At 36.8% G+C, this 23804-nt stretch overlaps 2 protein-coding genes across 3 annotated transcripts in view; one reads left to right on the top strand and one right to left on the bottom strand.

Moving 5' to 3' along the window:
- Positions 1-904: 904 nt before the first annotated feature.
- ints9 (integrator complex subunit 9) lies at positions 905-13856 on the bottom strand. Its single transcript, XM_065256547.2, has 17 exons — positions 13724-13856; positions 13449-13576; positions 12515-12575; positions 12362-12424; positions 12120-12259; positions 11552-11638; positions 11211-11331; positions 10996-11130; positions 10693-10804; positions 10439-10619; positions 10290-10350; positions 10013-10184; positions 7302-7426; positions 7043-7210; positions 6858-6956; positions 5058-5195; positions 905-1818 (listed from the first exon to the last, which is right to left on the bottom strand). The coding sequence occupies exons 1-17, from the start codon at positions 13730-13732 to the stop codon at positions 1642-1644; spliced, it is 1977 nt and encodes a 658-aa protein (XP_065112619.1). The 5' UTR covers positions 13733-13856; the 3' UTR covers positions 905-1641.
- Positions 13857-14284: 428 nt separating this feature from the next.
- Positions 14285-23804, top strand: part of kif13bb (kinesin family member 13Bb) — a 28542-nt gene continuing 19022 nt past the window's right edge. Inside the window, exons 1-16 of one of the 2 annotated variants that reach the window (XM_065256548.2) lie at positions 14285-14716; positions 14989-15073; positions 15477-15570; positions 18710-18722; positions 18877-18937; positions 19527-19619; positions 20186-20366; positions 20458-20545; positions 20938-21072; positions 21157-21269; positions 21363-21474; positions 22560-22772; positions 22856-22966; positions 23044-23178; positions 23304-23434; positions 23519-23605. In XM_065256548.2, the coding sequence (XP_065112620.1) occupies positions 14989-15073; positions 15477-15570; positions 18710-18722; positions 18877-18937; positions 19527-19619; positions 20186-20366; positions 20458-20545; positions 20938-21072; positions 21157-21269; positions 21363-21474; positions 22560-22772; positions 22856-22966; positions 23044-23178; positions 23304-23434; positions 23519-23605 (1652 nt within the window). In that variant the 5' untranslated portion in view covers positions 14285-14716. The remainder of the gene's footprint in view (positions 14717-14988; positions 15074-15476; positions 15571-18709; positions 18723-18876; positions 18938-19526; positions 19620-20185; positions 20367-20457; positions 20546-20937; positions 21073-21156; positions 21270-21362; positions 21475-22559; positions 22773-22855; positions 22967-23043; positions 23179-23303; positions 23435-23518; positions 23606-23804) is intronic. The other variant, XM_065256549.2, reaches the window with a different exon arrangement.

Here is a 23804-nt window from a genome sequence, read left to right as displayed (position 1 = left end):
ACCAGGGATACTCAGTGCTTATTTTTTTAATGTTAACTAGTTAAACCCATACATTTCAGATTTATGTTTACTACAAATCAACTTGAATTAAAATCAGTTTGTATGAAACCTAATTTTTACAAGCCTTTACAGATGGACTGTGGCAAACTTTGGGTTAATGTTAATCATAAGACAAACAGGTGTCATCTTCTCAATAGTTGTAGTTTTATATGTCTGTCAGCATTCATGTAATGAAGGTTTTGATGTTAAAGGGCACATATTATACCAATTTTTACAAGATGTGATATAAGTCTCAGCAGGGCTCCAGACTAACTTTTTTCACTAGGAGCACAGCGGCCCCCAACTGAAAATGTTAGGGGCGCAACCAGAAAATTTAGGGGCACATACCGTAAATCAACATGCTAACCAAATATTCACATTTCTACTAAGTAATACACCGTATTACTAATAAATACTTTGTTGAAAGATGCAGAAAGTACAATGTGCTGTTTTAAATTCAGTGTCGCATCACAAAAAAAGGTCAAATTTACTGGTCGCACATGTGCGAATGGATGTAAAATTCAGTGGCACACTCTCAAATTTTGCTGGCAAAATGCGACCATTTGGTGGCAGTCTGGAGCCCTGCTAAGGTGTGTCTATAATGTCTCTGTGAATTTTAAGCTCAAAATACCCCACATAACATTTATAATAGCATGTCCATTTTTTGGTGAGAGTAAAAAAAGTGCTGTTTTCCAACAGACGGAGCGCTTTCGCTTAACAATAGGTCTGATTTCTGTGAATACAGTCTGCGAGAATAGTATCTTTAGCAGCAAACACATTTAGAAAAGCTTTTGTGTAAAATGAACCAGTCAGTCGGTGACCGTGGGCGGGGCTTTATCAGTGTGACATCACATTAACAAAACGGCATGTCTAATGAGACTGCTTTTGTTTAATGGGAATTTTAAACAAAAAAGGAAAGGATGGATTTTTATTATTGTATGGTTGTGTTCACACACTTCCAACACACATTTATGTCCAAACACCTAGAAAAAGTAGATTTTGTATAATAGGTGACATTTAATATGAGGATTGATTTAAAGAGTTAACATTGGTGTGTTTCAGGAAGAAAAGAAATCCCCCACAATCCTTTGTAATCTCACATGTATTTCTGACTCTATGACACGCCCACTTTTCACCAGCCAATTAAATCTAGACAGATAAGATAAAGTTCTACCTTTGACAAGGAAAACTGCACAAAAAGTGAACTAAAAAAATAATTTTCAGTACTTTCAATGGCATAACACAACTGAATGTAGAAATAGGTGAATGAGTTTACAGCCCTCTAGAGACACAAAATCATGAGCTCACTGACAGCATAGCAAAGCCTACGCCCCTAAAAAGAGAGAGAGAGAGAGAGAGAGAGAGAGAGAGTAGCATTACAGAACAGAACAGCACCTCCTCCCAATTCAAGCTCCTGTCTTTAAACCGCCACAAAACACCCGTGAGCAAATATAGAAAAAAAAACATTTTATTTTAAAAGTTATTTCACAATGAAATATACAACAGCAAAGTAAAAGTCACAATGCAAAGATGAGTGGCATAGTTGGGAATGAGTTCATCCACTTGTTGATCTTTAGATCAGTCATGTGCAGAGGTCAGAGGTCAAAGTTTGTGTAGGAATCGCAGCACCAGATCTCTGAGTGCGGTCCGCAGCGACTCGTTGTGATCACAGATGATGTGCGTGGCCTCCTCCTCCAACTGAATGAGAGCATCTTCAGCCTGCAGGTGGAGAATGTGACCGCCCGCCGTCTCCTCCACCTTCACCTCTGTGATGTCGTTCTACAAGCAGAGACACACATGAGACTCCATCAGCCGGTAACATTATCACCGAGTGCAGATCTTAATCTATACAAACCAAAACAAACATTACGCAATAACACAATCACACAGACAACCAGCAGAGATTCTGTGAGAGCGTTCGTACCGCGGCACAGACGTATCAGATGTTTATAGCTATACTAGTCTAGTACAAACCGATTGAAGGAAAGCTGTTTATTTGATACTTTAACAAGAGTCAGACTCAAGTACGGAGAGATGCGGGACACTTTAGTGAGGTCTGATAACATCCGCAGTCAAACCAGCAGACTCTCAGCGGTGTGGTTATCTGCTTTGTTAAATGAGATACTGCACAAACTCTCTCTCTTTCTCTCTCTCATATGCCGTTACCATGACAACCACAAAATTACTATATTTACCAGGGTTATTCTGACTATTGTAGCAGCATCTGAAACTTTACTGAGTGATGCTCGAGGTCTTCTAGTGGTTGCCACGGTGATCTGAATGTGCTTTAGCGTGATGCTATATTGTGTTTTGTTGGGTTCATATGAGTTCATTGTGATTGAATGAGACATTTACAAAAATAATGTTTCTTGATAAAAGTCCAACAGGACTTAACCTGCTTGTTCAGCACTAAAGCACTTTCCAGTAATGAAGAAACTTCATAAGGAAAACACAAAGTCACAGTAGCTTGGTCTCCATCACGCTGATTTTATGCGCATTTTGAAGTATCGCAAAACTTTAGCGCCATTTTCTAAATGTCGACAAACGACTACGGCGAAATGACGCCATTAACCGATGATATGCGAGTGAAAAATTATTGAGCACAAGAATGTTTTGAGCAATTATTTTAATAAAAGGAGACGTAAGAGTATTATCCAGTGTATAGATGTACAGCGTATTAGATGTATAGAGGTAATAGTAGATTATTTTAAATAAAAAGAGATGTAGGAGTTTTATCCAAACATTATTGGCAAGGAAAGCCTCTTATACTTGGGAGCAGACACGTATTGAGGTGTTTCTGGGAGGTTTAAGTACCACTTTATCTTCAAATAATAATTATGTGATTAAATTAGGGCTGGGAAAAGATTAATCGTGATTAATCACATAAAAAATAAAAGTGATTTTTGGCATAATATATGAGTGTGTGTAATTATTATGTACATATAAATACACACATTCATGTATGTATTTAAAAAACATTTACATGTGTATATATTTATTTATATTTTTTTATTTTATATTATATATAAATTTAAAAAATTGATATATAAATAAAAAAATCTGACATGAATATATGTATGTACACACACATATATTATGCAACAAATAACTTTTATTTTGTGTGTGATTAATCGCAATTAATTTTTTCCTAGCCCTAGATTAAATACATCAGATGACCTTTAAATTAGTTTCGTAAAATACAGCTTTTCTGAATTGCTTGAAAAACCTCCTTATGCGAGCGTAAAATGTTTTGCGAAATTCACATGTTTCCATTGACCGTATTTTCAATTCGTCATGTCAATTTGTGCAATTTAAAAGGTGGATGGAAACACAGCTGGGGAAACACCAAATTTAGAATAAAAATCTCTTAATTCGCAAAAACGTTTTTACACTCGCTTGAGGTGGATTTTGATTTATGCGATAAAGAGTAAATGCAAATAATAGATGGAAATGCATTTGCCGAATAAATTCTGACGTAACGAACATTAAACCCACGTGACTGATCGTATAGCTCTATCAGCTGATGTTGTCTTTACAGATATGGAGCTTGACGTCGTCTTCAATGCCCTTGCTGTTAGTGCCTGCATCAAAAACTCTGCATTCCTTCTTCTGTGCACAACATTCAGTTTGGTGATTACAAGCTGCACTGCTAGTTAAGTTATAACTTGCCAAATCATGACTAATTGCAGTCCTAACTCCATTTTCTAAGTATGCCTTGTTTTACTGTTGGTTACTAGGTTAACAACACCACCGTCATGCACTCGGACAACTTATTGGAAACGCAACGAATTCAGATTTGTTTGTTTTTTCAAATTCTGAAAAGATTCGCTTCACGTTATGATGTAAACCCAACTATTGAGAACAGGATTCCTGATTATTTACTGACGTCTGCAGAATCGCTGCCAGAGTTTTCAGTTTGAGATCAAAGCTGAAGTTTCTCTGCGGTGTTCATGTTTTCACATTAACATCACTTCCAACTTTACTTTTATTCATGCAGTTTTTTTATTGCTACGTCTGTGAGGCTTTAATTTCTGTAAATGTCTTTAGTAATGTTGGAGAGGACGGAGATCTTTCTGTACGGTCTACATCAGGTGTGCACTGCCTCAGGACATCAGAGAGACCTTAAACCGGACTACAGACATACTTTGACTCGTCACGTTTATCAAACTCTTGTCCTGACTCGACTTAAAGCTTCAGGCTGTCTGAACTCTCTTCACCTCATTTTACATGACTGTATACGTTGAGGAGATGTGAAATATGCTTTACTCAAACAAACACTTCCAGGTACGCGAGCTCAATTTTACACATTGCTGTCTTCCTAAGTGTGTGAGAAGAGAAATCATTGAGTCATTGCACAAGGCATGCATGTGTTGCTTTCTCAGGATGGCCACAGTTGGTGCTACAGCGAGCATTCCCAGCAAGCGATCGCTGTCGTTTCACCTTCTAAGTGAACTATAGACCTGATATCGTCCGGCTATGATTGACCCACTTCTATTTGCTGATATAACATGTGGGATGTCTGATATTTCATCATGTAAGCAAAGTCAACAGTTATTACAAGCTGTTTACTTTCATTCATTGCACATACTTTTATGATGTTTTAAATGAAAAGCAAATCATTTTAAAATAAGTGAATAATTTCATAAGCTCATGTCTCCATCTAGTGCGTAAGAGGCAACGTAATAATATTTTTATAAAACAAAAACATTACTGAATAAATGTAGTAGTTTAATAGGTTTATTATGGTTTGTTCAAACATTGAAGACCTGAGCTACAACACAAATTGATTGAATATATCTTCATATGATGTATCATGCCACTTCTTCATTTCATCCTCACACTGGGTCATACATGGCAAATATTTACCATAACTGTTTTAAACATGTTTTTTTGGCATTCACCCACAACATTGTTTTCTACCGGCCGGCTATTGTAACGGAAGTCTTGCACAAAAAGGGAAATACATCACATCACTTATATCTGCCTTCAAAAATAAGCTTAATAAATGTCTCTTGTACCTTGTGCAGTAAAGCCAGGAAAGGTTCAAGAGGAATGGCTCCGGTCAGCAGAGGTTTAGGGTTCAAAACTTCAGGAGCTTCTTCTGTCACCCTCTTCCTCTTCTTACTGGGCGGCACCGGAGCAGGTTTGGGCACCGGCTACAACAAACAAACAAGAGCTTACCACAATATCATACAGAAACAAAAGACTTTTATACACTTTGAATACATATTTTAAGTATTTTAAAAGAGCATAAGTTTTTATAAAACATTTTTCTACACTGCAAAAAATTATTTTCAAGAAAAAAAATTCTTAGTATTTTTGTCTTGTTTTCAGTAAAAAAAAAAAAAATCTAAAATTAAGATGCTTTTTCTTGTTGAGCAAAACGACCCAAGAAAATAAGTCTAGTTTTTAGACCAAAAAATATCAAATTTAAGTGACTTAATTAGTAAAATAAATTTTGTGCATAAAACAGCAAAAAAAATCTGCCATTGGGGTAAGCAAATTTTTCTTCAATTTAGTGTTCAATATGAAAAATGTTCAAGATTTTTTTGCTTACCCCATTGGCAGATTTTTTTTGCTGTTTTATGCACAAAATCACTTAAATGTGACGTTTCTGGTATAAAACTATATAATAAGTCTCATTTTTAGATATTTTTACTGAAAACAAGACAAAAATACTAAGACTTTTTTCTTGAAAATCATTTTTTTGCAGTGTAATAGTTTGTGGGTAGTACTGTCACATTATTTGATATGAAAAGTAGGGGTGGGACATTACATCGATATTACATCATTGTCTTTTCTGTGCGATATGAGAATCGATATGCTGGCATCAAATATCAATTAAAAAAATTATAAAACAAGATTCTCTAAATAGAATTCCCAGCGTCATTACTTCATGAATCCTCGTGAGGATTAACACATAAATGATGAGAATGAGAGCAACTACAACAAATGTTAACTAGTCTGAAAGAGATTAGGATAGGATGGGCGATGCATGTCAAATAATCCAAATGTGAAAAATTGCATTCATTGATATAAGCTGGGTCCCTTTCTGCTTACCCTCCTAAAATCAGGGGCTACAGTGCTCCTAGTAAAAAAAAAGTAGTTTGGAGTCCTGTACCTACCTATACCAAAAAACTTTTTGTGGACTTGAATTAAGTTGCACATAACCTTTTTCTGGACATTTTGTTTTCATAGTTTGGCAAATATTGTGATGTATCAGCATGGATTGGCAAGCAAAAAAAAAAAAAAAAAGTGATAATATTGTCATCTTGAGCCATGTATCGTGTATTAAATCGTGTCATAAGTAAGGCTGTCACGATTATGAAATTTGGCTGACGTTTAATTGTCTAATAAATTGTGGCGGTTATGATGATTAATTGCCTCTTTTAGGGCTTTGATGATTATGGCGATATGTCTGTTTTATTGGTTTAACATTTAACTGCTGTTTTTCCACTGCATTAAATGGAGTTGCAATGTATCACATTACACTATCAGTTATCAATGAGATAGTGTCTCATTTATACAGGCGCTGCAGCTCCCCCTTGTGTTTTTTAGAGAGATGTGCAATCATTGCGGTGATCTGAAATCATCGCGATAAGGTCAAACAATCACAATGAGATGATTATTTAATCATTGTCACGGCCTTAATCGTGAGGTACACTGTGATTCCCACCCCTAATGAAAAGCCCTCTATGAGTACTGTATGTAATCTCTGTGTTCATGATGGACAACTAAATTAAACTTTACAAGCCATGTAACTGGTTATAAAGTGCCCTGAAAAGACATCACACACACACAATGTCATGAGGTCTCACCTGCAGCACGTGTTTGTTATCTTTAGACTGCAGGACCGCTGACACCGTAGCTACAGAAACTCCAGGCTTCATCTCTGAGGGCACCAGGGATTTAGCCAACTACAATAAGAGAAAACCAATCATCAGCTAATGAATCTCCAGATGTGTGTATGATAATAATACTGTATACTGGTGACGCGTCTGACCTCAGGCAGCAGGTGAATGCGCTCGTATCGCCGCCGGAAGGGAAGCCCCAGGACGGAGCAGCGGCGGTAGGCCATGGGCGGAGGCTGCAGCTCTAACATCAGGTCTGTGCGGTGAGGTTGAGATGGAGGAGGTTGAGTGTAATGCTCAGGACAGACCACATGAAGAGGCTGATGAAAAAACAACAAGTTATTAAAGAGAAACTGATCACATTATACAATAGAAATGAGAGAGAGATTTTAAAAGAAGATCGGGACGTACCTGGATGTCCTTGAGGAGTTTGGAGACCTGGTGGAAGTTCAGGCGCGTGTCAATGGGACAGTAAACACACTTCATGGCCAGCGGCTGGTACGGTGCCAGGGCATCCAGGTAAGAGAAATCCGGTTCTGTGTGGAGACGATGCATTATGCATTATCACATCAAAGTCAAGAAGATTTGGGCCTAGTTTCACAAACAGGAAATGTACTATAGAAAAAACATGTTATAATGTCAGGGCAAGTTATTTTTAGTTAAGACTCAAACATGCATTATAATGGTGCTTTTCCATTGCATAGTACCCCACGGTTTGGGTCACGTCGGGTCAGCTCACCTCACTTTGGCTTAATTAGCTTTTCCATTAAGTTTAGTAACACTTCGGAGTGGGAGGGATTTTAGGCGTGTTGTTATATTTGCGCTGACAACTGCTGTGACATCATACACGTGAGAGTGTCTTTGTACATTCCCATACATTTATTTATTTCTCAATCTGCTACAAAATTAAAATTGGCTGCCACAAATAGATGTTTGCACATCGTGTTTATCACTACCTCTGTATCAAATGACAGTTTATGTTCAAACACCCGTGGCGTCAGTCGCTGAGTCTCATTTAAGTTGCATTTAAGCATATATAATGCTGACGTGCGCATCGTAAATGTGCCGCCAAAAACTGCAAGTCTGGAGAAAAACTGTTATGGTGTTCCTGATTCTCAACCTGTGGATGTTTTTATCACTAAAAGGGAGTTTGGCAAAGCACAGATGACAACAGGTCTACTCCTCGAGACAGCGCGAGCTAGCATGAAGGTAAAGCTAATCTCTTACATTAAAGCAATGACGCCGGTAGTGACGATTCTCTCAGACCAATCAGTGATCTACAGTGTTTTCGCGTCATGTTTTGGTTTCAGCTCGGGTCGCTTGGAACCCCGACCAAGGTGGTACTAAAAAAAGTATTGGGTACTACGTACTGCACCCAGTGGAAAAGCTCCCAAAAGTAAGCTGACCCAAACCGAACCAAACCATGGGGTACAATGCAATGGAAAAGCACCAAAAGTCTGCGAAACATGGCCTTGAGTGTTTTTGTTAACCTGTCAAGATGACACAATATAAACTACACTCGCTTCAGGGCCAGAAAACCCCAAACTTAATTAGTTCTGTACGTAGTTTCATAAAATCATTATTAATTATTACGCATGTATAAAATTATTCATGAGAGGACAGATCATAAAAGTTGTATTTGGGGAAATGCTCTAGGATTATAAATGAAAGGCAGTCCATCATAATTAAACACATTCATTATCATTTAAATAATAAAGCATTTTTATGTTCCAGTAATGAGAAAGAGATTTATTACATCGTGATGACATTTTTATGCTAATAAAACTGCCTTCATTTTCTTCATGCAAAACACAATGTCTGGATACACCGATGGGCAATCTTCTGATCTCTCTGATGAAGCAAATACAGATGTGATTTAAACTGCAGTTCATCGACTGGCCACTAGAGGCTCTAAAAGAAAGTCAATCTCATAGACCAGTGGTTCTCAAACTTTTTCAGCATGCGGCCCCCCTTGTGTACAGTGCATTTTTCGCGGCCCCCCGAAAGAAAATTTAAAAGTTTTAAAATGTAATATTTGAATTAAACAAAACATATAAAATGATACCTAGTAGTGCTGTTGGTTAGTTGGCTTATTATTTTTTAGGTTTAATTACACAGAATTCATGATAAATGAATGCATTTTATAAAATGTCTCAAAACTGGGGCCCCCCTGGCACCATCTTGCGCCCCCCCTGAGGGCCCCGGCCCCCAGTTTGAAAACCACTGTCATAGACCAGTGGTTCTCAAACTTTTTCAGCATGCGGTCCCCCTTGTGTACAGTGCATTCCTTTGCGGACCCCCGAAAGAAAATTTATGACACAAAAAAGTTCTAAAACAACATTTTCATTGATCAAAACATAAAATTGTACAAAGTAGTGCTGTTGGTTAGTAGCCTTATTTTGTTTTTTAGGTTTAATTACACAGAATTCATGATAAATTAATTATTTTATAAAATTAATTATTTTATAAAATTAATTTATTTTATAAAATTTTATGAAAATATTTTATAAACTTTTATGAAAATATTTTATAAAATGTCTTAAAACTGGGGCCCAGTTTGAGAACCACTGTCATAGACAAATGCCCAACTTTACAGTAGAGAATAATATTTTTACAGCCTGGTACAAAAAGTGTTTTTGGTCTGTATAGCTAATTTTGCCCTTCATGACTACTGTGACGGGATGAATCTTTTTGTAACTCATCTGTTTAAATTATATTAAGCCTTAAAGTTCTGCATAATTAAGGACGTGGCCATTGCTGTCACTAGAATCGAGCTAGGAGGCGTGGTTTCAGCAGCTAGCCCACTCAACTTCACCCACGTCCCGCCTCTTTACTGTTATACTCACGTATTTTCGGTTATACGTAAGTGATGTGAAGTGACGTGTGGTCAAGATGGCAAGAACCGCCTACTATTGGCTTCAAAAAGCTCTTCACAAACCTATGGGTGACACTGCCTTCATGTTTTTTACAGTCTATGGGTTACACCTATGACCCAGCCTTGCCTTGTAAGTATATAAAATATGACAAGGAGAACATAATGAACATATCTCCTATTATCACAAATACAATATGCTATTATATATGTGTTACAGATGATTTGATGTTACAGATGTTTTACTCACCAGTAAAAATGATTGTATTCAAGCTGGATTTACCCCACAGCTCCATAAAGTGCACAACATCACCGAACCTCAGCGACGGATGTCCGGTAAACACGACACACGGCTGGCGAAACTCGCTGCTGAAATCTCCATGAATACTGGGATAATGTTTCAGTTTATTCGTCTGGATCAGCTGCAGGACAAACACACGCAGTGAATAACAAATGAATCCTCTGAAGCTGATGTGAGATTACGCTGTTTACAACCATCCGGCCTATAAAAATTGATTCGGTTTTACCTCGGCGTGAGGGAAGGGCGGCTCGGGCAGATAAACTTTAGACTGTTTGTTCTGACACAACCTTCATCGAAACAAAAAGACACTTGTTTTTAAATATACTATAACCACAACATAACACTAGATCACAGTTGATTCATCTCCTATCGCACCATTCTGCAAAGATCTGTGAGAACTCCAGAGAGCTGTTGGCCACCGGGGAAATGAAGTAAAAGGGAGTGTTGCCCAGGTTGGCCGAGTCCATAAACTGATAGAGACACTCCAGCAGGTCATAAATAACACCAGAGGAATAACACGGGACCAACACGTTCCCTCCTGCACGGATCGTCATAGCTGAAAGAGAGAATAGTGACTCTTTAGATCACTGATGTTTAGACATAAAAACACACCGATTCAGAAAACTCACAAAGATTACTGCAGAATTCTCCCAGCATGCCGTCTGGGTTTGCGGTGGGGATCTGGGTCAGACCTGTCAGGATGAGAACATCACTGTTCTTCAATGAGCTCTGGTCCATGGGCTGTAGAACAGAAAAAAAATGTTTTAAATAAAACAAATCTGTTTATAGGTCAGTGTACAGTCAAAGAAATGAAATTGATTCAAATCAATTTGGAGGTTCTTCCAAAAATGTCCATATCAGTGCATTCCTACTGTATTTATATAACCAGGAACATCTGGTTATCAGTCGGTCACTGACTGCAGTAATATTACCTGAGGGTGCGTTGTGAGCAGTGAAGACCCGGACACATACGACACTTTCTCATAATGCGACTGAATGATCCAGTTTGAGCTGCCCAGTGAATATCCCGAACTCAACGGAGAGACCTGAACCGCTCCGAATAACTCCTGAGAGACATTCACACTCGTCATTAAATAAATAACCCAAACCATCAGACACCATGAGGACGTTGGACAAAAGATCTCACCACTTTCTGTGAATATCCCACCAGCTGAACTTTACTGAGAGCAGAATTCACCTCCTGCATGTTGTAACATCTTTTCCAGCTCCACACTTCCACAGCGTCCTTCAGAGGTCCCGGGAGCAACCTGATGTCACACAAACAAACATCAGACCTTCAGTTTCTTAAGTCTTCACATATGATACATGACATGCATTTCAAAGATAATACTGTATCATAATAAAACAAACTGATATTTTCACTCTATTGTTTATCTTCAACTTTGGATTAACCCGTCTACTGTTCATCTGTTTATTTAGTTTAGCAAATAACTGCATTAGTACTTTCCTTTGACTTTATGATGTTACCTTTGTATTTCTTTGTTTTTCCAGCAGGTGGCAGTCTGAGCTTTTGGGACTCTCTCCATGAACGTCACCAACTCCTCCATCAACAACCTAAACAAAAAAAACACACTTAATTTATCAAAACTCCTTAATTCAATACAAAATAAAATGTTACAAAATTTTTGAAAGAAACCACAAACAATGTGTTTTGTTATTTAGTGTGAATTAAAAACATCAATTAAACTTGTGTATGGATTGTATAAGTGCTGGTGTATAGACGGTTTCAGCAGTAACAACATAAACAAGCGGCTGTCGTGGTCCACACGTAACTTACGGTAAACTCAGCTAAGAATAAATAACAACAAAGTACTTAGTTTATTTATATAACGAGCAAAAAAACAACACATAGATTACCTAGGAAACCAAAACATTTGTTATTTTCGACGAGGCATTTGTTCAAAAGATCAGTTTAGCAACTAGTCAGACCATCAAAAAAACGAAACCGGAAGTAAAGTTTGGATCCAGACGTGTATCGCGTCAGTGCACGTGCGTCAGATGAAACCGTCTATATGAGATTTTTAAGAAAGCCCACCTGCCGATCTGTAGGGTGGGTTCTGTGGCGTACACGGTTCCTGTAAAACCCGTGTGTTCGGTTATATACGGCAGAGCCATCATGCAGTGATAGTTTGATATCAAGATCACATCTATGGTGGAGAGATCCAGCAGGTCTCTCTGAAAACAAACAATGATTTCATTAGTAAAAGTTTCTCTAGGTTTGAATGCTGAGGTTTTCTAATGTAAATTCATATTGAAATAAGAAATGAAGATATTTACTTCAGGGAGACAAAATTCTGGTTGTGAGTCCACAAACACACGGCCGGAGCATTCCTTCAACTCCTACAACACACAAAACAAAACAACTTTCAATCAACAGCATTTAAAAAAAAAAAGAAAACTAAGATGATAAGCTGTTAAACAAGCTCTTACCTTTTCTAGGTTTACTGCTCCATCCTTGGACACCCATCCTGGAAGTTTGGATAATCTTGGACTATAATTTAATAAAACAAAATATTGATCAAAAAATATAACGCAGAAACCATTACCATTCATTTAGAAGACACAACTTTAATACTTAAACACTTTAGATTTGACATCTGGCAGGTATTTGTTTTCCCTGTTACTTCAAGAACTTTAAAGGGGTATATCATGAAAATCTGTCTTCATGTTTAAGTGATATAATTGGGTTCCCAGCGCTTCTATCAACCTAGAAAATGTGAAAAAGATCAACCCAGTAACTTAGTTTTGGTTTACCATTCTCTGCAAGCATGTGACAAAATAGCTCATTGAAATTAGGCGCCTCTGTGATGTCAGAAGGGGATCTTATTATTATAATACCGCCCCTTAATCTGCACTATCCAACCACAACACTGCCATTTAGGGCAGGGGTCAGCTCATTTGCATTTTAAAGGACACATCCAAAAAAGCGCCACATTTTTGCTCACATCTACAAAGTGGCAATCTTAATTATTATTATTATTACAGGTTGCACAAAATATATGTGTACTTGTAAAAATGGCCACATAACCCATCACACGCTGTATAAAAGCCAAAATGTAACTAAAATAGTGAAGAAATATGTAAACGAGTGACTGCTACAGCACCTAAATATTTAATCTCCTTAATACGTTCACAATCACATATATTTAAACTAAAATCCTGATGCTGGAAACATAGTATTGCTATTTGTCAACCAACACGCAATATAGTAGAGATTATTACTCTGCCATGCATTTCTAGGGACCGGGCAAAATAAATATACACCCTGGGCAATAACTAATGGTAAATATAAATGTATGAATAAGTTATTGTATGATCTGTATCGTTTAGACATCTTAAAAGGTCGATATGATGAAGTTTATACCTGTGAACCAGAGGCAGTGGCAGATAATACAGAGCTGCTGTGATGTCCAGTCCACAGTCCAGCATGATCGTAGTGGATTTAAACTTGAGTACATTACAGGGAAGAGTCGGGTGACCCGACAAACAGTACTGAAACACATATACATCCTTATACACACACATGTACTGTAGCTGCTAACACAATATAACACTTTGATCAGAACATATATAATGCAATTACACAAAAATATTAAACAGAATATCTATTTACTAACAAAAGCGAACTAATGTACTCACTAGTTTCATGTCTGATTCTTACAATCTAAATAAGTTGTTTTGTTTTTACGATCCTGCTACACGTTATGATGATGATGTACTCTTCTGCTGTTTGTGTGTGCGTGGTGATTGAGCGCGTGACTGACGCTCAGCGCCCTCTAGCGCCCGCCAACGACATGCCTGTGTGTAAACAACATTTTATAAACAAAAGTGCATTTTCAGCTTACAATCAGTATTATTCAAACACAACGAAGGATAAAACCTATTTATGCAGACATTTGTGTTTTTATACATACATACATACATTTATTTATTTGTTGTTTAGCAGGGTTTTATCCTCCATAATATAATAGATAAGTCTATAACAACATAATAATAATAATAAGATATAATATGAGGTGACAAATCTATATTTTATGTTAGATTTGGAGTCGTTTGCTAGTATTTGCATAGACTGTAGGTTATTTGTTGCGTGTCATACTGTGTGAGTACTTGCTTGCTCTCGCGATACTGTGATGTCATACGCCAAACGGTCTGCGCCGCACCCCGCAGCCCAACACACCTGACTGCGCCTTAGGACATCGCTAAAACCTTAATAAGTGTCACACGACTATCCGTTTGGCATTGTTAAGCAATCTTACATTAGTAACTGAGAAAGCGAGTTACCTTTATCGCTTAACCTACACAAATCTTAGTAATAACAGCCCCGCCCACCTTAGTACTACTGCGTCTCCTCCTCAGCAGTTTCTCCTCAGTCCTTGGCGCTCGCGCATGTGCGCGTGATCCCGGCGACACCTGTTGAGCCCGCTCCAGAAGATCAGATGGATTTAACAGGTTAACATGGCGATCGATCAGGAAATAAAGCAATTGAATATGTTGGTGTTTTATCGCTAATGAACGCCTGGGCTCGTGTTTATTGTGTAACTGGATGTGAAGTCTTGTTTTCTCGGCTCGTTTCATGAGTAATCTGTGCTGGAATGCTACACTCAACCCAGTAACGAGGAAATCACACAGGTACAACAGATTTTAATTTATTGTCAATGTTTATTGTGTCTGTGACTACTGTATACGTAGTATGTACATTTATTCATTAAATAATGTGAAACATTGTAACAACAAATAATGACTGACATAATACGACAGTGTTTCATTTTGTGGCATTCAGAGGCACAAATATTAATGCCATAATAACACAAAAAACACACATACATAAATCTAAAGGTTTGTTTTATAAAGTATTTATATTTCCCATTTTAAATGATAATATTTTTCATAACTTGTGACAGATGCAGAAGTTTATAATGGATGACAGGACTCAAAGTGATTCTAATGTGAAAGTGGCTGTTCGGGTTCGACCCATGAACAGGAGAGGTGAGTCTTGAAGTGTGTGTGTGTGTGTGTGTGTGTGTGTGTGTGTGTGTGTGTGTGTGTGTGTGTGTGTGTGTGTGTGTGTGTGTGTGTGTGTGTGTAAGCAAATCTCACCCTTATTTTTTTTACCTTTCTTATTTCATTCTTTAAAAATGTATATCAGTTTTGGTCCCTGTCTGAAGTTCTTTTGTTTTTGGTTAAAATAAATTCTTTGTGATTTTTATTTTAACCCCTCCAACCGGCTGTCATATAGAAATCACTTTTTACTATCAAGACCACGGCCGTATCCACAATAGACATTGAGGGAGACATGTCCCACTAGAAATGAATATAGTCAGACATTTTTAATATGCATAATTATCGCCCTGAATGTTTTGGTCTCATGATTGTTGTTGTGTTTTTACAGAACGAGATTTAAAGACAAAATGTGTTGTGGACATGGAAGGAAACCAAACTGTGCTGCAGCCGGCCAGTGGAAACCTGGGAAAGGGTGACAGCAGGTAAACAGAAGTGTATTGTAATGTCACACAATAAATGACACACAACAAATAGCAAGACTGTAAATATAACATGAAAAGTTTGACATTGCTGGATTTATAAAATGTAGATTTGTTCTGAAGGAAATGTGATTATTGCCCGCCCGATGTGACTGTCAGGTGTTGTTGGTGTATTGTGCATTGCATTGCGGTCGCCCAGGGTGTTTGAACTGATTGTGATGCTATGCGGTTAATAGTGTGACATTTTGATATAGATCATGTGGCTCAGTTCCCTCAGTGAACTGTGCGCCCTTTGCAAAAATCATAAATCTGCTCAAATGATTTTAACACACTTCTGATCTGAGGTATCATTCATGTTTAGAGCAGAATGAATGAGATACATGCTGGAGTTTGTTATCAATAGTAATAGTGGTGCTACAAGGAAGCACTATGTCTCATGTGTTTTCTTTTTTTCCAAACATTCCTTCTTTCCCGTGGCCTTCAGTATCTATGGAAACGTGTGAAGTTCAGTGGTGGGTCAAAAGTAGCTGTGGATACTCGGGATTAAAAGCACAAAGAAAATAAATCACTCAAGACACTTAAAATCAAAGCGTTACTAATGTGATTGGACTTTTTGTTGAGTTTCTTTCACCTAGTAACATTGATATTAAACAAACTATAGGCATTTTAAAAGTTAGAAAACAAAAGACAAACTATGAAGATTAAATATAAGAATGTTAAATATAATAACATAATGAAGTTTAAAAACAGAGTTGTAGTTTAAACATGCTATAGTATGTAAAACTGTATTTACGTAGGCATAGATGAATAATAAGAGTTCATGGTTATAACATATCATGAGCCTTAAACACGATTGTTTCCTCCTCCTTATGTAAACCTCGTGCATGCAAAAGAGCGCTGGAAAACAGACCAATCTCAACATAACACCAACTGTGACTTTACAGTTGAGATGTACGGCCCAACATTAAATTAATTACAATGTTGTTACAATGATACAAACAAAGTTGTGACTGCTGAGTTAGCGCTATATGCTAGTTAATGCTATATGCTAACGTTTAGGCTGAAGTTCTACTATTGACGTTACAGTTACGTTTTGCAGGTCCATACTGAAAAAACACAAACTTATCACTCAGAAACGTCCATTAACAATCTCCAAACAATTGATTATTCCCCAAAATCTGATACAGACTCAAACATAAGATCTGTTTACACACACACAGAGCTACTGAAGGAGAAACAGCCAATCAGAGCAGAGCTCAACATTATTATTCATGACCCTTTCAAATAAGATAATAATAGACCATTTCATTCTAAAGGACAAATCCTAGCGTTGTAAATGGACATGAAAACTGACTCTGGATCATTTTTGCACTTAATAAAGCCACAAACCATTTGTGTAGATATCAGAGAACTATTTTTTATTTTATTTTTGTTTTTAATCAGAAAACAATTCAACATCAATACATTATTTGGCACCTTTAATGTTATGGATGCCCTGTGTTCCTTAAGCGTTTCTGGATGTGTTGCTATAAAAGATTTGGTGTGATTTGTTTTGTATTATTATTTCTCAGTATATTGTTTTGCTTATTGATTGTTTATTTCTTCTGTATTTTTATGTGCTGATGTTGTAGTTTTTAGTGAGACAGAAATAATGTTCTCTCTTTACTCTTTAAATACACAGCGGTGTTTGTCAGTCAGCAGTTGTTCATATATCAGTCACTGTGTTTAAACTCAATGTTTTGTTTTCCATCAGCACGCAACAAACTGTGAGTACGATGTGTTGTTATATAAATAGAGTCTGGATGATCTGCAGCTTCAGTCTTCATGCGTTTCTCCTCTTAAATTCCTCCCGGTCTCTTTACAAAGGGTGTGACTGTGTGTTTCTCAAGGATCCGGCCCTCCTTCAGGTCACCTGCTTCTCCAGGAATCTTTCTGGATAAACCTCAGACAGAAATCCAGTCCAGCTCATATTTCACCCTAAATTAGAAAGAAGAGAAATATCATGATCAAAACAATGTGTCTAGGTTTTGTGGTGAAATATCAGCCAGACATTTCTTGCTTGTTTTGATCAGATTCACTCATTTGACTCTTTGGGAAAAACCTGAGAGAAATTTTCAGCTCATGCTCCCAACGCCTAAACTCTCTGCTCAAACCTGCAACAGTTGTCATTGTTTGCCTTCTGTAAACAGGTTTTACAGGCTTATGCAAGAAAGTTTACCCAAATTCCATAATAATCCCTCCAGGCAAATAGTTGCTTTCATTATGAACCCAAGAAATGTGCAGACAAGTCACACTTTGCCACATGCGGTTATAATGCGATCTCTAACCGTTTCTATTGTCTAATGAAGGACATTTAGAGATAAAGGAGACCTTTCATTTGATTTGGTAATGAGACCATTGAGGTGTGTGAGTCGTTCCTTATATCACTCATGAGAAATCCGCTCGCTCCTCCTGTCTGCACAAACAAGCTAAAGACCAGCAACTTAACTCATTCATCTTTATTTGGTTTGATTGCTTACAGGAACATTACAGCAGGACGTCTGGTATTAATATTTTATAAAGCACACTGGAGTTATAAGTGATGTTTGTATGATTAATCGCGACTAATCATTTGCAGAATAAAAGATTTAGTTTACATCTTATTTTGTGTGTACTGTATATAATAATTATAAAGTATATATAAATACACACACATTCATGCATAATTTTAAGAACAAAATCTATTTATATATCAAGTATTTATATTTATATATAATATAAATTATATAGAAATGTATATAAACATGTAAATAATTATTATATACATAATTATTATACACAGTACACACAAATATATGATAAAAACAAAAATCACACACACAATGATAAACAAAATCTTTTATTCTGAAAACGATTAATCGCGATTAATCGTTATGTAACCCCTAATACTCATGAGTTTTATACTAAAGTACATAAAAACTTTATTGACTTAAATCAACCACAACATGCAAAAAAAACTGTCAGAAACCCCCAACAACTATATAGAAACACCTGAGAGTCATTAGGTTTTTACATTTTCTTTAGAAATTGTTATAGATGAGTTGATTCTTCTGTGATACTTGTTTTTATATATTAATCTATTTTTTCTCTCTTATAATTACAGGAGCAAACCAAAGGTCAGTTCATGAATACATAAATACATTCATTTTGAGTACTTCTTCATCCTGGACATTACATTACATTAAATAAAATGTTGAATACGTTTTGAGAAAATTGTTGAAGATGTGCATCTGTGCAAATTATTTTAATATTCACAATGTTTTCTTTCAGGTCTTTGCGTATGATTATTGCTTCTGGTCTATAGATGAAACTGAAGCCACCAAGTTTGCAGGTATGTTTGCATTTATTACACTAAGGGTGAGTTGCACCAACAAGGATTAGTCTTAAATCTGGTTTATAACGTGGCTTATTTAATAATTCTGTTGAACCAAACTTTAAATCTTCTTTAAAAATGATGAGGGTTGCATTTAAACTGTCATTTTGATCCAGTTTTTAATTTTACAGTACATCTAGATTATCTTTAATCCTGATGGTCCGTTACTTTAAATTCTGTTTTAAATCTAAGTTAGGGATTAACTTTAAACTTGTAACTGATGAGGTTTAAATATAGAAATACAATTAAATGGACACGGACACCGTGAGCGTGAATAGCACCGGCAAATTTATCATAGCGGACGAAATAAATCGCAGATGAAAGTTTAAATACAGGTTAAAGTTTTAATCTAAGATTTGTTAATCTGTGTTTAAATTTAAGTGGTGCAACACAACTCATGAGATCAACAAACCCTAGATTCGTTCTAAACTCTGCTTAATTTAATCCTTGTTGGGGCAACCCACCCAAAAGCTTGTGTTTTTAATTCTGTTCATATTGCACAGATCATCCAGTATTATTTGATTAAATAAAGTGGTTTATGTGATAGGTCAGGATGTGGTGTTTCAGTGTCTTGGTGAGAGTCTTCTGGACAGCGCTTTCCAGGGATATAACGCCTGTATATTTGCGTACGGCCAAACAGGTACTATTAGATTTAGAGGAGTGCCATCTGTGCAAAATGCTTATTTTGTGAAAATGTAAAATGTAGGGCTGTTAAAAGATTAATTGCGATTAATCGCATACAAAATAAAAGTTTGTTTTTGCATAATATATGTGTGTACTAATTATTTTGTATATATAAATACACACACATGTATAGATTTAAGAAACATTTATGTGCGTATGTATATGTACGTATGTATGTTAATATAATATAATATAATACAATATAATATTTATTTATTTGGATATATTTTATATTATATATAAATAAATAAAATATTTTTATTCAATTTATGTATACATTATAATTACATACAATACACACACAAATATATTATGCAACCACAAACTTTTATTTTGTAAAAATAAAGAAGTATATAAAGATATAGGAGCAGTTTCCCGGACAGGGATTAAACTAGTCTTAGACTAAAATAAATGTAAGAGCTGTCCAAACTGAAAACAACTCGCACTGACATATCTTAAAATACATGGATGCCCTTTGTTTTGTTTCTGATTGGTGTTTTTCTTTGTGCTGATTGGCTGCAGGCTCAGGAAAGTCATACACGATGATGGGAACAGCGGATCAACCGGGTTTGATTCCACGTCTTTGTAGTTCTCTGTTTGAACGTACAATACAAGAGCAGCGGGAGGGCGAGAGCTTCACTGTCGAGGTCTCTTACATGGAGATTTATAATGAGAAGGTGCGAGACCTCCTAGATCCTAAAGGGTGAGGACAACTATCTTCTGGATTAAGTCTCTATTGGATTAACATCAAAATGAAATTTAACCTGAAACTTCCCACGTTTTGTTATTTTCAGGAGTCGACAGGCTTTAAGGGTCCGGGAGCATAATGTCCTGGGTCCGTATGTGGACGGTCTGTCTCGTCTCGCTGTGACCAGCTTTAAGGTTCTTCATTATAACCTCCAACAGACTGCAAAAATTACTTTCTTACTTAGTATTTTTGATTTGTTTTAAGTACAAATATCTACAAATGACCAAATGTTTTTACTAACCTAAGAAAATAAGTCTTGCATAAAACAAGCAAAAAAATCTACCAATTGGATAAGAAAAAAATGTTTAACTATTTTCTTAAACACTTGCTTGTTTTAAGCACAAATTCACTTAAATGTGATATTTTTGTCTAAAAACTAGATGTATTTACATTTTTTTTCATTTATTTTTAGATATTTATTAAGAAAGTAATTTTTTGAAGTGCATCTCATCTGTTCCACTTTGTGTTTAAAGTTCACTATAGGTTTGTAGAGTTTCTCAAAATGTTTTTGGATTTATTTTTTCAGGACATCGATTCGCTGATGTCGGAGGGGAATAAATCTCGCACTGTGGCGGCCACAAACATGAATGAGGAGAGCAGTCGCTCACACGCCGTCTTCAACATCGTTCTTACTCACACGCTCACAGACCTGCAGACCGGGGTGACGAGTGCATTTCAGCCTTTAAATTAATTTTATCTTTCTCTTATGATCGAGGGCATGACTGATTTAAAATGTTTGTTTCAGACGAGTGGAGAGAAGGTGAGTAAACTCAGTCTGGTGGATCTGGCTGGTAGTGAGAGAGCAGATAAAACCGCAGCGGCGGGAGAGAGACTCAAAGAAGGAAGCAACATTAACAGGTATAAAAGTAGTAAATAAAAACCAGGTGCTGTCAAGTAGACCTGAACAATAGAGATTTTAGGTTTCACACGTCTGTTTGTGTGTGTTTGTAGATCTCTCACGACACTCGGGTTGGTGATCTCAGCTTTGGCAGAGCAGGGTGCTGGAAGAAACAAAAGTAAATTTGTTCCCTACAGAGATTCTGTGCTCACATGGCTACTGAAGGTGATCATTTACACTTGAGGAGATGTTTTATACATAAAAGAGAAGTTATAGATCAAATATTAAAGATTCTAGATCAGGGCAAGTCAACTGGCGGCCCAAGGGCCAAATGCGGCCCGCCAATTATGTTTCTCTGGCCCGCCTGTCGTCTTTGTCTGATTTAAAATCAACGTGGTTAAAGCCGCCTTTTTATGTTCCAAATGATGACCAATGAACTGGAAGCAGATTCACAAAAGGGGCCAACCATCTGCAAGTGCGTAATTTTCAGATCTGATTTGAGTTTTGGATCCATTATAAAAATAAACTTATGTGACCACACCGCATGCGACATACCGACCGGAAGTGATGTATTTCAGTGTGTTCCAATCAAAACATTGTGTGCCAGGTAATATGCATAGCTGTTTATTGTTTCATTCATTTGCGTTCATTTATTTATTCCACTATGGTGAATATATATCCCAATCTGGCACGGATTTACAATTAAACTAAAACTTCATACGACTGCCACTAGGGGGCGAACCACGACAGTCGTGTCCGAATGTCATGTCATAGTTGAACTATTAACATTTGGCTCTTGCAATACAAAATAAAAGTTTGTTTTTGCATAATAAATGTGTGTGCACTCACTGTGTGTAATTATATTGTATATATAAATAGACACACAAGCATGTATGTATTTAAGAAACTTTTATATGTGTATATATATTTATTTAGATTTTGTTAAATTTTATATTATATATAGATAAAAAAATATTTACATAAATTTTTACAAAATTTTTCTTGTATGCGTGTATTTATATATATATAAAATAATTACACACAGTGCACACACATATATTATACAAAAACAAACTTTTATTTTGTATGTGATTAATCACGATTAATTTTTTGACAGCCGTAATAATATATATATATATATATATATATAATATTAAACGTAAAAATATATAAGAGGTAAAAAAGGGTTGAAGTTTGGCCCGGATTATATCTAAATTGTTTAAAATCTGGCCTTCAATGAAGAGTAGTTGAAAACCCCTGTTCTTGATTGATTGGCAAGTGATGTAATCTTGTCTCTTTGTGAATGTTAGGACAGTTTAGGAGGAAACAGTCGTACAGCTATGATCGCCACGGTGAGCCCAGCGGCCGACAACTACGACGAGACGCTCTCGACGCTACGATACGCCGACCGAGCCAAAAGCATCGTCAATCACGCTGTGGTCAACGAAGATCCGAATGCCAGGATCATCAGAGAGCTGAGAGAGGAGGTGGAGAAACTGCGCAGTCAGCTGACGGAGGCCGAGGTGCTGCGCAGACATCCGCTCTCATCACATGACCTTTGACTCGCGGCAGACGTTTAACTGTGTGTGTCTTTGTGTTTGGTCAGTCGATGAAAGCTCCTGAGCTTAAAGAGAGACTCGAGGAGTCGGAGAAGTTAATCCAGGAGATGACCGTGAGCTGGGAAGAGAAACTCAGGAAAACGGAGGAGATTGCACAGGTATCTATGAAGACATGGACCCGGAGTGATCTCGCTTGACACGCTGTGACGTTCTGAAATGTGTTTTGATTCTTTAGGAAAGACAAAAGCAATTGGAAAGTTTGGGAATTTCTCTGCAGTCATCTGGGATCCGAGTCATAGATGATAGATGTTTCCTGGTCAATCTGAACGCTGACCCCGCTCTCAATGAACTGCTTGTGTACTATCTAAAGGTATCATAGCAATTAACCATTTTATTATTAAGAAATAATCTTAATGAAGTTTTTTGGCAGTGATGTGCTTTAATATAATAAACATTATAATATATTTTAATGTTTGTTGATGTGTTTGAACACAGGAGCACACGCGTGTGGGATCTGCAGACTCTCAGGACATTCAGTTGTGTGGTTTGGCCATTCAGCCTGAACATTGTGTGATAGACATGAAGTTAGAGACAGGAGTAACACTTACACCCATGAGAAACGCTCGGTAAGATCAGATTTATACATCTCTGGTGAAGTGTTTAGTGTAAAATAAAGGCGTTTATAAGAGTTTGTGTTTTTCTGTCTGCAGTACGTGTGTAAACGGAGCTGTCGTCTCTTCCTCCGTTCAGTTATATCACGGTGATCGAATCCTCTGGGGTAACAACCACTTTTTCAGGTCTGTAAGAGACATCACGGCTTATGGTTTTCATTAGGTTTTTAATCAGAGTCATCGATTTGATGTTGACCAAGATGGATTTGTTTACTGAAACCTAAAAATGGATTTACAACACATGGTAAATTAAAATGTCAAAGATACTTGAAATATTTTTTAATGTGGTCACAGTTTACTCTGTGCTTGAAATTTTTTGGACATG

Source organism: Paramisgurnus dabryanus, chromosome 12, assembly GCF_030506205.2.
Source record: "Paramisgurnus dabryanus chromosome 12, PD_genome_1.1, whole genome shotgun sequence".
Classification (NCBI taxonomy): domain Eukaryota; kingdom Metazoa; phylum Chordata; class Actinopteri; order Cypriniformes; family Cobitidae; genus Paramisgurnus; species Paramisgurnus dabryanus.
The sequence above is the reverse complement of the archived record's forward strand: the minus strand, read 5'-3'. Positions and strand labels throughout refer to the sequence as shown.

Bases quoted from the DNA above. Each gene is read 5' to 3' on its own strand.
- ints9 (XM_065256547.2), bottom strand. The intron at 10,185-10,289 runs GTAAAACCGAAT...TTTGTCCTGCAG, and splicing joins CGCCCTTCCCTCACGCCGAG to CTGATCCAGACGAATAAACT. The intron at 7,211-7,301 runs GTACGTCCCGAT...TTTTTTCATCAG, and splicing joins AACTCCTCAAGGACATCCAG to CCTCTTCATGTGGTCTGTCC.